Genomic DNA, 17,328 nt, shown 5'->3' with positions numbered 1-17,328 from the left:
TAAGCCGAAATGTGCACGTAGTGTTAGCTAAAAGAGGCAAGGCGGTGGATTTCTCGTACGGGATCTGCTACCTGGCACGTGTAGGGGATGTATGTACATAGAGTACCCTCTCTACTAAGGCCTGGCTGGCACAATGTTTAGGTGCTGAGACGATTCGCTCGGATAAAATCAGAGGTAGACCAGGTTAAGCAATTGGTTCAGCTCGTTTCATTCAGCTTCCTCCCACTATGGCGGCCGCTCTCCCCGCCTGGGTACCGAATTCACAATGAAGAAAATGAATTCGGTCCAAAAGTGGTGATCCAAGCTCTCACAAGCAAGCACGGGCACTTTGATCCTGCAGGGCCCACGTAACATGGCACCAAGTAATTATACCGGGCTCCAAATCACAGTAGCAACATGCTAAGATGTTCAGTACTTCTACCCGCACGCCAAAATACCCGAGGTGGCGTCTGGTGCGAATTTTCCCCCATCGACTGATGATGGCTTTTCCTCCCCCACTCACTCACTGGGCCGGCGCTTAGGAACGTTGGAAGAACGGGCGGAGGAGCTGCTCGGGATACTATTTCTATAATTGGCGTCAATGTCACGTCTCTTTCTGACTCCAAATTCGCTCACGGTTGCGACAGTGAGCAGCTTATACTGTAATAGTACACTATGATGAGATTAAGCTGTCTAGCTATTGCTTAGGTGCTCTGTCTAGAATAGAGAGAGTTTAGGCACTATTAAAGGCATCGCCGAGTTCTCAAGTTTCCCAAGCGAGATCGCCCCCTAAACCAACTTCGCCCGTGCAACTAATAATGCGTACTACATACCTAGCCCAGATAGTAGACCACAAAGTTGTTGCATCCTTGTCTGACTGCAGAGTCGCCGCCGGCTTACTGTACTTGTTGTTGTTGCACGATTCATGACACAACACATCGAATCCTATCTATCAACAAGTCCAGTCGGCGTCTCGTCCGACACCAACAGCCAATAACAGCGGCACTTGTCCCGTCAGTGCCGACAGCGCTCAGAGAGGAGATATGACTCGATGTCGCGAAATCCTCCTAAAACGGCAATGTTACTTTGCTAATGCTAAGAGCTACCAACTCGCGGTTCCGAAACCCGTTTGATGGTCGCAGCAATCCAGCAACTGCCGCAGGTATCTTATATGTGCTATTATAGTACTCCGTGCTGTGGCAGCTAAGACTGGCACTGCCCAGGAAATGCCTAGGAGCTGCCGAAATCAGCCTCGCCGTCTGCCACCCGCCCTGTCATCCAACCACCCGGAACTTTTGCGAGATTTGCCCCATATTTACCGGCTGTCTCTCCGCTGTTAATTCTGGAACCTAGATGCAACAATAGCAGTCGACTTCAAACTTTGTGAGTCTGTCTGGATCCTAGCGACAATTTGGTTACTATGTGAATGAGATAGTCCACCACATCAAGCCTTAAAACAAGACAAATGTCGAGTACTTGATAGTGCCTAGGTAGATGCCCTGCTGTACTGTAGCTTCAGCACGTGGCCATCCTAAACTAACCATATAAGGCAATTCCACCTGTACGAAACCCTCCCTCTCTTACAACGGAGCGGAGTCCGGGTGCTTCGTTGCAGCTATTCCCGCGATTCTTCTTCATGCAACAAGATGGGGTATGGCAGCTTAGCTCCAGCACTGGCCCGGTGCCAAATATGGGGTATATTGGGATTGCAGGGACGTGATATGCGGATACGCAAATTCAACGACGGTTGTTTGTCCAAGAACGCTGTTCGGAGAGCTCCTTTTTTTTCTTCGCTCCCTCTAAATTTTCCGGCTATGTAGATACCACTCGCGCTCGCATCAAGTTTGATGTTTGTATGGTACTGTACGCACGATAACGCAAAGCTGCGGAGAACAGAAACCACGTACTCTGCTGCGGCTGGTTCGCATCTTGTGCCTGAATTCGGCACGCGGGCCTCGGGTCAGTCCGCGAATCTAGCCCCCTTCAACAAAGGAGGTTTTGATGCTTCGCACCACCATCATACAATCTCCGTGATTCAGGAGAATACTTTCTGGGAATTTCAACAACGTGCAATACGCTTATCTGTAAGAGAACCTCTGACGCGGGCTAATTACGCCTCTGCACAAGAAGGGAACTCCGAGGGTGAGAGGCCTCTTTTATTCTTCATTTCACGTCGCGCCACAAACGCTGTTACAACAAACTCCTAAGCCTCTCTAGTTGCTCAGCACTCCTCGTATAATAACATTACAGCTTTTCATCATCCCCTATCCGCTCAGTAGCCAATTGGCTCAGTCCATGCCCATTCCCTTTTATACAACAGAGACTCAACAATTAAATGTCACAACCAAATTCCCAACGCCTAGTATTTTGTTGATTTTGGACACACTGACTCTCCATAGTCTCAATCAAATTCCCAATATCACACAACCGTAAACATCAATGACTGCTTCGTATCACACACCAGTAGTTCAAACTAGTGCAGATGAACAAGGCGTCTGTGCATGTGGGCATCTGCCCAGACTTGCGCGGCGTACTTAGCCCGTCGGCATCCTTTGGCCTGTCGATAGTTCATGCGGACGTGCATGATTATGATCTCGGCTTGTCTGGCCCGAGTAATAGCGACGTTAAGCCTCTGGGGATCATCCATAAAACCAACCGAAGTGGTTCTTACCATGTCCAGAAAAACGACATCCGCTTGGTTACCTTGCGCTTTGTCGACTGTCAAAACAAGCACACGGCTTTGCAATTCTTCAGGCCATTGTTTGACTTCCCCCTGGTACTGCCGGTATGCGGTGTTGTATGGAGTTTGAATCATGATCGTGCCAGGGGCCCCAGAGACACTTTGGAATTTAATATCTTCCAACAGACTCTTCGCTTTCTCAACCACCCAGCTATGTTGCATGGGGTTCCAAAAACTGCTACGGTGAGTTTCCTCTGAACTGGTGGCAAAGCTCACCACGAGCCTGTTTTCCTCCAGGTTCTCTTTTCCCGAGAGCTTCTCCAAGTACTCCTTCAGGTACTTCGTGCTTGCCGGATACATTGTCTCCTCACTATGACCTGATGTCATCTCACCGTCGTAGAAAATGTGAGATGGAAGACGTTGTAGATTGCCGTAGGCACGATTATTAACGAGCAGCTTGTGATCAAGAGCATCAGCCGCTGCCGCTCGTGCCATAGTACTGAGGCGCAGCTGTTCAGCGTAGGGGTTGAATTTCAGTCCTTTTTGCTGGGCTTTTCTCTCAGAGCCGCAGCTATCGACAAACGGGCGCGTCTGTTTCACGTCGCCGGTGAAGATCCAAGCCACAGGATCAAAGTATGCCAAAGGAATGAGTGTCGCCAACTCCCGAGCATGAGGTGCCTCGTCCACAAAGATAATCTCTGGACGAAACAGCTTGGCAAAGCTGCCGGAGGCTGCTACAGGAGTCGTAGCAACGAAGTCGGCACTAGTGAGGACATCTCGGTACAAACCGGTGACTAGGCGTCGAAGAAGCCTCCAGTCTTCGCTGTCAAAAACTTCGTCCTTCTCCATGCGGCCAAGGAGTTTCGTAAGGCCAGGGTAGCTGTCATGCTTGTGCTTCTCGTAATGATCCCAAGCTGCCTCATCGAGGTTGGGAGCACGCCTGTCATCTCGCTCCAGCTTAGCGTGGTGAGTTAAACCGACAGTCGTTAGAAAACTCTTGGTGAAATCCGTAGCTGCATCGCCATCATCCTTCTGGCCGCCCACTTGATTCAGCCTTTCAGAATGGCGCATCTCATAAGGCCACCCATGCATCCGTATAATTCGAACGTCGAGTCCGGCGTCTTTGCAGAGACAGTGGTATCTGTCAGCTGCGTCCGACACTGTCTGATTAATGTCGACAAGAAAGAGAATCGGATGAGGAATTCTCTTGGCGGAACCTGTATGGTGAGACTGGATCAGTGCAGATATGACCATATTCCACTCAGTCTTTCCTGCTCCAGGACAGCCATTAACAAAGTAAAGGCCATTTTTTATTCGCTCAAGTCCCTGGTGAGCTGCAACGTGATCGTGATTGAATTGTGCAAATTTCTTCAGCAGAACAGGAGAAATCTTGTGCGCGGAGTTGCTGGGCTGCGCCAGGTGAGGATACTTTGAGAGGAGATCCGTGATTTCCGGTCCCTCTGCGTGGAAACGTTGTAACATTTCAAACGCGAGTTTGGCACGATAGCACGGTGCTCTTTTCTCAGATCTCTTTGGCGCAACAAAGAAATCCAATGCATCAAGCTCAGCTTCAAAAGTCTTGCTAGAAATCTCCCAGCGGATGTATATGTTTTTCTGGTTGGTCTCGTCCAGTACGATACCAGAGAAATCATCCAACGCAACAGAGACTTGGAGGTGCGCCATCAGGTTAACCTCTATCTGCTCTCCATTCTCAGCCCTCTGGCATCGAGGCACGTCCACTTTGAACGCGGCGAGCTTCTGTATGGAATTTCCATCCAGGCTAGTAACATCTTCGTAGGGGTTCTGGATTCGCGTCGCTGGAAGATGCCAGAGGGCGAACATTCCCTGAGGCAGCTGGATAGTTGCTTCCATGTCGATGAAAAATCTATCTGTTATGGTCGGAAAACCAGTACTCAGAGAGGAAGATGGATTTTTGGCCAGAAGCAACCAAGATGTCGTGAAAGATGTCTGACACCCAGGTATGGGTCCGATGACCCATGCCGCGTATGTGTCACTGCACTCGTTAAGTTTCTTGAGCTGGGACATCTCATTCTCCATCTCGATTATGGTGCCTCGTTCTAATCGATGTACAAACTCTTCTTGGGTCGAAAACTTGATAAGGGGACGTTTCATCTGTAACTAAAGTGGTCTTCGAGTCAGCATGGAGATCAGACTTTTGGGGGGACAATGGCGGCTTGCCATGGTAGGGCCCATAATGGCTTCGGCTCCAGGTTTGATGGTCATCCTGGATTGGATGTAGAGAGTGGCGACAGATGACTGATGGAATTGCTGAATCCAAACTGGCCAAGGAGGAGAGTGGAATGAATGGGGTGAAGGTAGGAGCTCCTAAAAATCACAGTGTCAAACAGAGATAGGTCGCAGGAGATTTCAAGTACAAGAACCGACCAATTATTGCTCAGGATTTGTGGAACAAAGTGACACCCCAAGCTTGGAGTTTCTTCTTCGAGGGCGGGTGAACGAAGATGCACAGGACGAGACGTATCAACAGTCTGATATACAATGGAGTGTAGACAAAGAGGCACATGTATGCTGATCGGAAATACAGACAAGGTGAAGAAAAAAGAGTTAAAGATCGGAATCAAGGGTTGAGGGCGAACCTTTGGAAGAGGGAGAAGAAAGGTGGGAGAGTGGGCAAGAAAAGGAGGAGGAGGATGTGGGAGGGAGGCGAGGAGGGTTGAAATAGTTGGCTGCAGTCCTCCTAGGTCAGCTGACTTTGGAGAAGAAAGGCGAAAACATTGGATGAACAAACACGTAAGTAAGGAATAGGCCTAGGCAACTGCAAGTTGCAGGTTACAGGTTGCGTGATTCAGTGCTTGAGCTGCCGGCGGTCAGTTGGGCAGAAGTCCCCGGGTGCCTTCCTAGGGCATTCTGCACCCGCTATATCGGCCAAGTAAGCGGACACAGAAGCATCTTGGCCAGCCAGTGAGGCTCTCAAATTACTTTAAAGTTGGGAAACAATGGGAAGAAAAAAACGGAAAAGAGGAGAAAAGAGTATGGAGCTTCTAATTCAGGGGGGATCGATTCATACGATGCGAAATGATAGCAGGCGAGAGGCAGTAGCGGTCAAAGGGATGATAGGTCACTTGCTGCAAAACATTACAGACCAAGAGGCATTATATGATGGTTCAGTGATTCAGTGCAAGGCAGATTATCATTATGAATACAGGTACCTATGTAAAGTAGCATGAATCAGCCCTCAATAGGAGTACGGCTGACATCATGCGTTTACTCTCCCAAAGACGAGCTAAGCCCTACTCACTTTCCATGTTTGTGTCACACAATTTCTCCCTACCCAATACTCTCTTCCAAGAGTAGAAGCAACAAACATAAAGCCAGAAATCATTTGGGCCTCACTTCTCAGCTCTACTTCCCGAAAAGCCGAAGATGATTAAACCATTTTCGTGGCTTCTCTAGATTCCCAAGCCAAATATCGAGAGCATAAACTGTAGATGTACATCAACCCACCAAGCACATATTATCATGTGAGAACAACAGCTCGGCTATTGGATCCTCAACTCATGTGAGGTCAACAAAGTGGCCGCGTCTGTGAAAAGTGCCCTGGTGCCTTTCTTGTGGACAGTCAATTTCCATGATATCTTCATCCATCTCGGGAGACGAAGGTACCCCCGGCGATGTTTGCCAGCGCAAATATTCATCAGAGTTGTCGTTGTCAGAGTCGTCGACAATTAAAACGTCATCGGCTATCGGCTGATATCGTGCCATTCTATCTTGCTGCAGAAGCCAATCTTCCAAATGTCGGTACAGCACCCGTACGGTATTGGAAGGAAACGCATTGCCAATTTGCCTCCTTATGCTTGTTTTTGTCCCGATGAACTTGTGGCACTTTGGGAATCCCTGAATGCAGGCATACTCGCGGAGGGTAAAATCTCTTGTACCGTCCGGGTAATATACTTCGCTGCCTCCTGTTGTGATGGTGCCTGCCAGCCGATCTGGATCAAGCGGCGCCCGACGTGGCCGATAATACTTGACAGTGTCGAGATTGTGTAGATCATCACCAACACGAATGGAGCCAATTGCTTTCCGAATAGTCGTAAACGGCTGCAAGCCGCCAGTCCCATTCTCGGAATGGGTAGGCTGGGGGAAAGGGGGTAATTTTTCCCCTGGCGCGGCTGCGAGAATAATCAGGCGCTTTCTATCTTGTGCCAAACCCCAAGTACAGAGTCTGACCACCTTCCACCGAACCGAGTAGCCAAGTTGAGTGTAGTCTCCAATCAAGCCTCTCAGATACTGATGGTGTCGTTCATGAGTTATTCCAAACGTCTGTTCGAGCGTAACCAGACGTGGCCGTAGCTTGTTGATCAATTCGCGGCACCCAAAGAGGGCGAAAATGTTGGTTTCATCATAGACAGATTCGCGCGTATGTGCTGGCGAGAAGTATTGACAAGGAGGAGACAAATGTAACATGTCAACCCTCATCAGCCGGTCTTTCGTATCCCGGATGAACTCATCAACAGACATCTTGAATAGCTCCGTGTCGCGAAAGTTGGTCTGATATGTTTCCTAAACACCGTCCCATTTGTCCACGGCATACTGGACTTTGAAACCAGAGCTTTGGGCGCCGCGAGATACACCCCCCGCACCAGAGAAGGAGTCGAAGAATGTATACTTCTGTTCTTTTCGTCTATTGCTTGAGTATCGAGTCGTGTTTGGCCGCGATTCGAGATCAATGATCCCTGACTCGCTCGGGGGCCACGAGCCTCCCTTTGTGCGTCCACCCCGCCACTGATTGCAAAGTCTCTCGTCTGATACGCGATATCTTGAACTCGGGACGTCGTCTAGTTGGACACGCTCGATAACTTCTTCTTCCGGCCTTGTAGCACGACTTTGGTGTTGCATGGTGAAGTAAATCGTAAATTTCCAGCGACAGACAAGATGGCCATGAATTTCAGCCCGACGATGTTGCATCTGTTCACCTCCAGCATTGGAACCAAGACTAGCCGCATTGTAGCAATGTTCTGGGTAGACTGCGTTGGTAATGACAAGTTCTCTTCTCTTGACAATCGAGGTGGGAGGGACATCAACGAGAACTGCAGGGAGCTCTTTTCCGTTTGCTCGTCTCTGAATGTGAAGTATCATGCATATCTCGTTGACTTTTCTCGGCAGCTTTCCTCGCAGCATCCTCGTCCGCACAAAGGGTAATCCGCGTATCTTGTATTGCCCACGGCGATCCCGTGCGATGATTTGGATCTGAACAAACTCGATTTCATACGTCCCAAGCCCAACGTTCCGAACCTGTATCAAGTCTCCACAAGAGAATTGAGTCCCCGAACGAGGGTCGCGATACTTTTCTATGGGCAATTCGCCTTCGTGAAGCTGACCATGGGCGCCATTCTCTAATTCGTGCCCGGTGAGGTCAATGACTTCTTCCTCGAACAATTCCACCAGCTCTTGCACATCTCCTTCATCGTCATCGCTTGCACGGCCAAGTGTAACTGTGGATGTGGCTCTTTGCCTATTCTCGGAGGCGGCAATCCTCGATGTCAAAAATTGTACTTCCTCATCGCCGATGGAATCGATCACCATCCGAGGTGACATTTCGCGAAGAGAGATGAGAGGATTATATCGACTGTAGTTCCATATGTCGGCAAAATGAGCAAAAACTGAGGTTGAAGGAAGGAAAAAAGATGATCATATCATCGTACGAAGAAGAGCAACTTGGAGTTGGGCTTGGAGGCGAGGTCGGGAGGCAATTGCACAGTGAATGATAGGTTACGTTGCACAGGGGTTATCGAATTATCCAATCATGGAGAGCAAAAATTAAGATATTCGGAATTGTGATACCAAAGTGAAGAGCATCTGAAGCAAAGAGGCACAAAAGTGAGCTTGTTGTCAGGGGGATTAGTTATGAGAGAGGGAGTGCCAAGATTTTCTACACTTATGCCGGCAGCCGTCTACATTTCCTTCGACTTGACTCTTCTGTAAGCACCTAACAAGACCACACAAGCCATGCAGCAAACATGATTATAGAGTGTACAAATGAAATTCATATGGAAATGCAACAATAAGAGATGGCCAGTATCCATGGGCATTACACTGCATTCACTAATGTGGTGAAAAATAAATCCATACCTAGCCAATCGTCGACGTGCAGGGTAGCTGCAGGTGCTCGCAGAAGAGAGCATCAACGCTCGCATAGAGCCTTTGCCTGTCGAGTATCCATCTACAGTAGTACCTGGCCGTACTAACGGGAAAATACAGGTACTAAGTTAAGGTGCTTCTTGAAGTTTCACAGCGGTGATCATGGTAAATTAGAGAATTTGATTTAAATAGGAAACAAAAACAAAGGTATTCTTTCCCGCTCTTGAAAACTCTTTCCCTACCTGTCCTAAGAACGTTCGTTTGGAGTCTGATCTTTGGCCGATTCTTTAGCGATTCGGCAGCATCAATTTCCCGCTACCCGATTCGTTGCACATGGATGCCGCTTCTTCATTGAGCAAATCGTCATTTAAATCCCGGCAAGTGCCCGCAAGCCTGTAAACGCGCATCACTCGCGCGTTGGAGAAGGCAGCGTTAAGCAAGCAAGGTACCAGTCAGCGCCGTTGCAGGTACTGTACCTTGCTTCTTCAGCGAGCTGATGGTATCAGATAACGCAGAGTGATAAGGCACCTCTAAGTTCCAAAGTCACATGCACTATAACTTCTGCCCTTCTGCATCCTCGCACCTCATTGTCCTCTACACAATTTTGAACCTCTTCAATCTCACTGGGCTTCTCCTTAGGCCTCTTCGACTTTGAGGACCAAGTAAAGGTACCTGTGTTGCCTCTCTGTCGTCACTGGGGGGTGCGCGAGGGGCATGTACCACACTCCTGCACCACTCGCGCTTGTACCCTTTTTTCCCAATTGACTCCACATTTTCTTTGTCCTTTGTTCGCGATCTCGCCGTGCTTTTTCAACTCTTCTACCTACTTTCCATCTCTTCTTCTCGCTTCTTCTTCTCGCATATTTTTGTGCAAACGGCGCGCGTTTCCTTTCCTTCTTTTTTCCCTTCTATACATCTCCACATCTTTCGCTTCTTCAGGTGCCACCTCTAGCAGGAAGCAAAGAGCCATAACCAAGCCGCATTTCCTTTCCCTTGTTTGATGAAACTTCTAGCGATGGGCTTCTGCCTAGCTAGGTAGTCCGATATAATGGCAGATATCAACGAGGTACTGGGGAAATGGTACGAAGAATTCCAACAGATCCCTGCAGAATGCCATCTCCTCTGCCCACGAATCAGCGACGATGATGACGAAAACTACAAGACTCTCGATGATCCCGAGTCGAGGATTTCGAGCGAAGAGAAGCAAAATCGCATCGAACAGAGCAAGAAGCGGATCGAGGTCACCTACTGGAACAATTTGATTTTTGGCTTCGACAAACAGGAAGCTGGCAAATGGCTGGAAGATTTTACGGGAAGGCTTGAGAACTGCCTCAAATATTGCCCCGAATGTGTCCTTAACTGGCACATGAAGCGCAAATATCATCTCCAGATGTTTTCAGAGTGAGTTACCCCCCCCCTTCTACAGCGTGATATGTATGTAGTCGCTAACATGCCCCTTTCAGGCGATGGAACGAAGAAGCTGTTGCGCAGATCCGTGATTTGCTAGTCAACCTGGACGTCAATCGAATCGACCACAATTTGACCTGGGCGAAGCAGTTCATAGAAAAGATTGAAGAGTCTGGAGCCGTTTTCAAAAAATCGCAATTTGGCGAACACCTCACCGAGGTCCACATCGCCGTTTACGAGGCGCTATGTTGCGTGGCCTACTTGGCTAACGCAGAGCAGCGGGCGGTCTTCCAATATGTCTTCATGCGCCTGCAAGGAAAGACGTACCTCAAGCTCGGAACCAAAGACCCGCTACCTGGAATGACCTACTTCTTGTTTGACCAGAAGAACGAAGACCGCCGAAGATGGGCAGCAGAAAACTGGAAAAACATTGACAGTGGCGGCATGACGGAGGAGCAGTTCGACTGGGCCGTTAACGATGGCCTCGTCAGTTCAATAGACGACATTAGCAAGAAAGATCTTTCTCAGGCCACCAGCGAAATTTATCTTGAGATTGAACGCTTTTGGCAAGGCTTCGAAGGTATTCTCAGGACACTCAATGACGCAATCATCTTGAGCCGCCTCCGCAGCCTTGAAATTCCATCAGGGAGCTTCAACATATATGACTTGCTATTTCGACATATTCAGTTTTGTCGGTCCGAAGGTGTGCTTGTGGTCACTATCAAGGTTCTTTGCGGCTTGTTGAAGAAGTCACCAAAGGCTTTTTGGGACGTCGTTGGTGACGCGCGCCCAAACGTGATTGCCGATCTGCTATTCGGCAGCCCCGTCTACAAGACTCTTCTGCGACAGTCATTAGAGGATTGCTGGTCTGTTGTTGACCTTGCGACTCAGTTTACGCCGTTTCCCACCTCGTGGATCCAGCCTTGGCTTCAGTCCCTCAGCCGCGATCGTAGATATGATGCCTGCGAGGTGTTGATGCACACTCTCTTTGAAACGCTAGCAAAAGACTCTAGCATCGGCGAACCTGGCCAAGCCGCCTGCGTTCGCGCTGGCTTTGATGCGCTGACTTTCACCATGAAGTCGTTTCTCGATCCAGAGACACTCATCACGTCGGGAAGTACACATCTTTACGCTAGTGCTGCGTCGAGTCTTGTCGTCAAGCATCTCAGCCTGATTCTGGCAAATATGAAGCCATCCGGTCGAAATGGAGAGATTGAAGGCTGGACTACGTTCAAAGTTGCCGACGCTGCCAAAGAAGTTATGAGCTCTGCCATGAAGCTGGACATGAAACTGCTCTCTGAGGAATACCAAGCTATCCACGCCACCAAGCAGCTCCAAACAGCCATCATAAGGAACTCGAAAGCGTTCTGGGAAGGAGTTCTGGAGATGTTTGATACATCATCCGAACAAGTTGCCGTCGCAAAGGATATTTTCGTCTCGTTAGCGCCCCTCATTGCGGTGGAACAAATCAGGCCGCGGAAGAACGAGAACAAGCTCGACGACTCTGGCAAAGCGTTCAACCAGGCGCTCGGCGACACAGCTGATGTGCTTGCCAGAATACTCGGCCGCATCTCTGAGCTTGATGTCACTGATTTGAATGATTTATATGCTGATCGACTCCCTTTCCAAGTCACCACTGCCTTGTCCGTACATGAGAACTCGGATCTCGCAGAGGCTTCTGCGGAAGTTTTGAAGAGCTGGACCGGAGAACTTTCTCGAAGCGGCGCTCTGGAGCAGATGACGCAGCACCATCCAGATCAGACGCTTGCATCCATTGTCTGGTCCTTGGAACGTGTCCTTCGACCTCCCTATCCATGGGGCCCAATCAAACCTCTACTCAATATGAGCAGAGATGTTCTCAGAGGCCTCGCAGACCCTTCTTCGGGAGTCCTTCGAGTCAGAACTCTCGACTCCAAATCGGCCGCCACCGTCCTGCGCTGGTGGAATGAGCAGTGGCGCTTTGTCTCCAAGGCTTGTCTTAACATTGAGACATGGTCTTTTTACATCCCGAATGCCATCATGACGGAATTCTGCCGAGAGATTATGGAGCTCGCCGAAGGTCTCATTGCTGAAGACGGCCTCCTCACTTCTGCGACGGCGCTTGGTCGGAGTGAGAAGGACATGATGATCAGGATCCTAGCCCCGGCAAAAGATAACTTTCGTGGAATGGAAAACATGATTCGGCTCAAGGATCGCTGGCTCGTCGATGTTACGGTTCGTGTTCTTTGCAAAATCCTCAAACGACTTCAAGAGAATGGCCTCGAGATCAACCCCAACTCTCGTAAACTCATTACAGATGCTTGTCTGCCAACAGCCACTCCCGGAAAATACGTACGATCCACAAACTTGACCGACCAACAGCGTGCAGAACTTCTCCAAGCGCTAGGACAAACAGATGAAGAAGTGCAAATCTACCAACAAGCAACAAGTGCACAGCAACGCCAAGAACAGGCTCTCAAGGACAAGTCTAAGAAACAGAGTAAACTTGATGCCTGGTCAAAATCAGCGCCTGCAACTGCCTCATCTTCAGCTACAACTACATCCAAAGTTGGTCGTTCTAACCGGGACGATGTGTTGGACTTCAGCAAATCAGTCGAAAACCCGCTGCTCAAACAAATCGAGGCACGTCAGGCCAGAGCAAAGGCTGCTAAAATACCTGATCAAAAGGCAATATCTGCCTTGAAGGAAAGTAGGCAGAGAGAAAAGCTGGAAAAGGCGAAGCGAGATGCCGAGGCCATTGCGCGCGCCAGGGCGCTTCGTGGGGAGTTTGTCAAAGGCGAAGGCTCTGGCATTGCTGGCCTTGGTCTCATCGGCAAGGATCATTCGAGAAGTGATATCATGGTCAACAGTTCTGACGAAGAGTCTGAAGCCGATAGTGACGACTCGGATGCCGACAATCAGCTTGCTGCGTTGAGCACGGGAGGCGCGAAATCCCTAACCGACGCCGAGAAGCGGCGTCGACAGGCCCTGCAAGACAAGTTGCGACAGCCAGTGAAGAAGACCAGACAGCAGCGCTCCGTCAAGGAGATGAGAGCCCGGCTTATCCCTCCAATGGATCGACTTCACAATACCATTCTCGCCTGGGACATATTCCACGGTGGCAACGACCCTCCAAACGGTCCCAAGGCCTCCGAGGTTGCCACCAAGTATGTTGACCCAAGATCGTATCAAGAGACCTTCTTCCCGTTGCTTGCATCGGAAGCCTGGCGCTCCTTTGTCACGTCAAAGGACGAAATAACCGCCCAGTCATTCGGCATGAAGATTGCCAGCCGCGCAAGCGTCGACAGCTACCTGGAAGTGACGTTTACAATGCCCGTAGCCCCGCAGCGGGATCGTGGTGTCTTTGAGGGCGATATTCTGCTTGTATCTGAGGCAGAGAATCCCCTGGTGGATGAAACTGCAAAGCATTGCCTGGCCCGAGTCCATCGTATCACTTATAAAAAAGACACCGTCGAGGTGACGTATCGCGTAGCTTCTCGTAGTAATCCTCTCTCGCCCCTCCTGACCCCTGGCGCTACCGTATATGGTGTAAAAATCACCAACATGGCGACCATAGAGAGAGAGTATGCCGCCCTGGAGAGTCTGCAGTATTATGATCTTATGGACGAGATCTTGAAGGCAGAGCCATCACCAATTCTGCGCTACGGAGAAGAACGCGTATCCAATTACATGGGTAATTGGGCTTTGAACCGAGGTCAAGCCCTCGCCGTACTTGGTGCACAAGAGAATGATGGGTTCACCTTGATCCAAGGGTAAGGACATGGACATTCCGCTTCCACTGATTTCTCTCTTTTCTTTTCCCCCCTTCCTTCTTTTTTTACTTTTTCTTTTCTGTTTCTAGCATGTGCTGACTCTATTTTCTTCCCTGATATTATAGCCCCCCCGGTACAGGAAAGACCAAGACCATCGTCGCAATGGTCGGTTCTCTGCTGTCTGATCAGCTTGCACAAGCTCCTCTCGCTGCAACAGGAGTTCCTCTTGGGGTTCCAATGAGACCTACTGGTGCCCCTACAGGCAATCAGGCCCGGCCAAAGAAGCTCCTTGTTTGCGCGCCCAGTAACGCCGCTGTCGACGAATTGGTCCTCCGATTGAAGAGTGGCATCAAGACAGTGAATGGCAAAACGCGAAACATCAATGTCCTTCGTCTAGGCAGAAGCGAAGCTATTAACGCCGCAGTCAAAGACGTTACCCTAGATGAGCTGGTGAAAGCCCGTCTCGAAGGGGATACAACCAAGGACAAGGCAAAGGCGGACAGAGACAAGCTGCACGAAGAAGCCGCCGAGCTGAAGGAGCAAATAGCGCAACTCAGGCCGAGATTGGACGAATCTCGCACCCAGGATGACCGATCATTGTACAACTCTCTGTCAAGGCAGTTTGATGAACTGAAGCGAAAGCAGATGCAAATCGGAAAACAAATCGACGCCAATAAAGACAGCGGCAATTCGATAGCCCGCGAGATGGAACTACGTCGTCGGCAGATTCAGCAAGAGATTCTCAATTCTGCTCACGTTCTGTGCGCGACTCTCAGCGGAAGTGGACACGAAATGTTTCGAAACTTGGATGTGGAATTCGAGACAGTCATCATCGACGAGGCGGCTCAGTGTGTGGAGCTGAGCGCCTTGATTCCATTGAAGTACGGATGCTGCAAGTGTATTCTGGTCGGAGATCCCAAGCAATTGCCTCCCACAGTCCTGTCGCAGTCCGCGGCGCGGTTTGGCTACGATCAGAGCTTGTTTGTCCGAATGCAGCAAAACCATCCAAAGTCCATCCACCTGCTTGATATGCAGTACCGAATGCACCCCGAAATTAGCTCATTCCCCAGCAGGGAGTTCTACGAATCCCAACTACAGGACGGCCAAGACATGCTGCAGCTTCGCCAGGCACCATGGCATAAAGATGCCCTATTTGCTCCCTACCGATTTTTCGATGTCGAGGGTGTTCAAGAAAAAGGCAGAAAGGGCCAATCTCTTGTCAATACAAGAGAGCTTGAAGTGGCGCTACAAATGTACGAAAGATTCAGCAGGGACTACCATGAGTGTGACTTGACACGAAAGATTGGCATCATCACACCTTACAAGGCGCAGCTATACGAGTTGCGATCTCGATTCCAGGCCCGGTATGGTGAAAATATTACCAATATCATCGAGTTCAACACGACGGATGCTTTCCAGGGACGAGAGTGCGAGATCATCATTTTCTCTTGTGTCCGAGCTAGTTCCACGGGCGGTATTGGTTTCATGACGGATATTCGCCGTATGAATGTTGGTCTGACGCGAGCAAAGTCGTCGTTGTGGATTTTGGGTGACTCGCGAGCTCTTGTTCAGGGAGAATTCTGGCGCAAATTGATCGTTGACGCCCAAGACCGAGACCGGTATACAAAGGGTGACATTCTCTCCATGTTCCGACGCCCGCTTGAGAAGGCGAGGCTTGACGCATATACGCCATCATCTGGTCGAAGCTCTGGTATTTCAACACCGACAAACCCTCCACAACAACCCCCTCAGCAGATGGATGTTGTCATGAGGGAGACGGCCCGTAAGGAGCCTACTGGTACACCCGCCGGCGCTACTAATACCGGAAATCCGGGTCCAGCAACATCGTCTGGGTTAGATGCCGTCACGCCGCGCTCAAACGGACCTCCAATTATCCACACATCAGGCGGTATGGAAGCGAAAAAGCGACCACTGGAGTCTCCCGAGTCCGGCCAGGCAGCAACGAAGAGGGTAAGTAGAGGTTTACGTATACAAATATGTCCAAGAAGAGCATTAACAGAGGCGTAGATTGCAAATGACAATTCGCGGCCGAGCGGTGGTCTTATGGGTAAATTTGGCCAGAGACCCAGGCCCATCAGAGCCCCAACTGATCCTTCTGCGATGTCGTTACTTGGGATGGTGCCCCCAGAGCGCCCTCCGCCAGTTATCAACCCTAATCCTCCATCAATGCCAAGGCCGGCGCCGCCAACTGGTCCTGCAGCAGCGAATGGCAGTGTGAGTAATGGTTAATCATGTTTCGTATCTTTTGGCTTTACTGATGGTGGCAAACAGGCGAATCCACAAATACCGCAGGGTCCACGGAAGAAGAAGAAACCAAACCCATTTCTCCCTAAAAAGAGATGAATAGCATGGCCTTCTTGATTCTTTTTTCTTTTCTTTCTCGAACAATGTTTTTTCCTTTTTGGCAGTTGGCAGGAGCTTGTAGAACGGGCATTGCTAGGCGTTAAATCATCTTGCTAGGTGGACATTAGGTTCACCACAAACAACAGCATGACCAGAGGAATGTCTGCATTTGCCGGGAGCCTCTTGGGTCGCACTATTTCCTGAATTTTCCACTATAAATTGCTTGTTAATGCTTCCCCTCTTTTGTTATTGGTCTCCTTGTTTGGGGAAAGGAGGACCGCGTGATGGAAAAGATACTGGATGGTGGCCGTATCTGTCAATTGTAAGAAACACTCTTCTAAGTAGATATTGATGTTTACTAACACACAGCCACAGTGAGATTGCGGGATATGAACGGGGCAATCATAAAATAGGAGAGAGACGGGAAGCTGCCGCTTTGCATTGCCCGTCAACTGGCAGACTGAACGAGCATCCCGACCGCCATCTTTCTACAATTTCATACCGAATCATCGAGTTCTCGATAATAGGCTTATCAGCTTCTACCATTGAGATACTCACATTCATTTTCTTGATACTTCATCTTTATAATATAGAGGATTCACTACGACGAAAAATAAAAGAAGAGGGGGTTCAGAGGAGGGGATTGCAAAGAGGGACGAGTGACAACGCAGATGGACCATGAGATATTTACGCTCACGATATACTACTCTAATGGATTAAAATTGGGCGAGGCATATACTTTCACTCTTGATAGTAATTAGACAGGATTTGGGCGGGATTGGTGATATGATGGCATGGGGAATTTTATCCTTGGAGTTTAGGCTTGGTTCACGATGATGCGGACAGAGCCACCGCTTTCTTATTGATTACGGAGGATGTGTATGGCTATGCCTATTTGGAAACAGCTATACTTGGTGATTGAACAATGATATTCAGAGTGAGATAATGGTGCCTGGAGATAATAGATGTTGGAGTAGGTATTTGAGCTCTACATATTGGAGACGATCGTGACATACTGTTTTACCC

General features: G+C 49.4%; 3 protein-coding genes across 3 annotated transcripts; 1 reads left to right on the top strand and 2 right to left on the bottom strand.

The window, feature by feature from the left end:
* Window positions 1–1,987: 1,987 nt before the first annotated feature.
* On the bottom strand, window positions 1,988–4,792 carry V8C40DRAFT_286183 (P-loop containing nucleoside triphosphate hydrolase protein; the record flags this gene model as incomplete). The annotated part of the gene is made up of 1 exon (XM_083222495.1): window positions 1,988–4,792. One exon carries the CDS (start codon window positions 4,790–4,792, stop codon window positions 2,453–2,455), a length of 2,340 nt encoding a protein of 779 aa, XP_083075841.1. The 3' UTR covers window positions 1,988–2,452.
* A 1,020-nt stretch (window positions 4,793–5,812) lies between these two features.
* V8C40DRAFT_286177 (S-adenosyl-L-methionine-dependent methyltransferase) lies at window positions 5,813–8,236 on the bottom strand (the record flags this gene model as incomplete). The annotated part of the gene is made up of 2 exons (XM_083222494.1): window positions 5,813–7,159; window positions 7,238–8,236. The coding sequence occupies 2 exons, from the start codon at window positions 8,234–8,236 to the stop codon at window positions 6,197–6,199; spliced, it is 1,962 nt and encodes a 653-aa protein (XP_083075840.1). The 3' UTR covers window positions 5,813–6,196.
* Window positions 8,237–9,224: 988 nt separating this feature from the next.
* On the top strand, window positions 9,225–16,444 carry V8C40DRAFT_182239 (SEN1 N terminal-domain-containing protein). Its single transcript, XM_083211740.1, has 5 exons — window positions 9,225–10,180; window positions 10,243–13,938; window positions 14,064–15,909; window positions 15,967–16,173; window positions 16,231–16,444. The coding sequence occupies exons 1-5, from the start codon at window positions 9,828–9,830 to the stop codon at window positions 16,300–16,302; spliced, it is 6,174 nt and encodes a 2,057-aa protein (XP_083075839.1). The 5' UTR covers window positions 9,225–9,827; the 3' UTR covers window positions 16,303–16,444.
* The last annotated feature ends 884 nt before the right edge of the window (window positions 16,445–17,328 follow it).

Source organism: Trichoderma camerunense (assembly GCF_050948025.1).
Source record: "Trichoderma camerunense strain CBS 138272 chromosome Unknown V8C40scaffold_5, whole genome shotgun sequence".
NCBI lineage: Eukaryota > Fungi > Ascomycota > Sordariomycetes > Hypocreales > Hypocreaceae > Trichoderma > Trichoderma camerunense.
This window is presented reverse-complemented; position numbering and strand designations above follow the sequence as displayed.

Bases quoted from the DNA above. Each gene is read 5' to 3' on its own strand.
- V8C40DRAFT_182239 (XM_083211740.1), top strand. From the start codon at position 9,828: ATGGCAGATATCAACGAGGTACTGGGGAAATGGTACGAAGAATTCCAA. The intron at 10,181-10,242 runs GTGAGTTACCCC...TGCCCCTTTCAG, and splicing joins CATCTCCAGATGTTTTCAGA to GCGATGGAACGAAGAAGCTG. The intron at 13,939-14,063 runs GTAAGGACATGG...CTGATATTATAG, and splicing joins GGGTTCACCTTGATCCAAGG to CCCCCCCGGTACAGGAAAGA.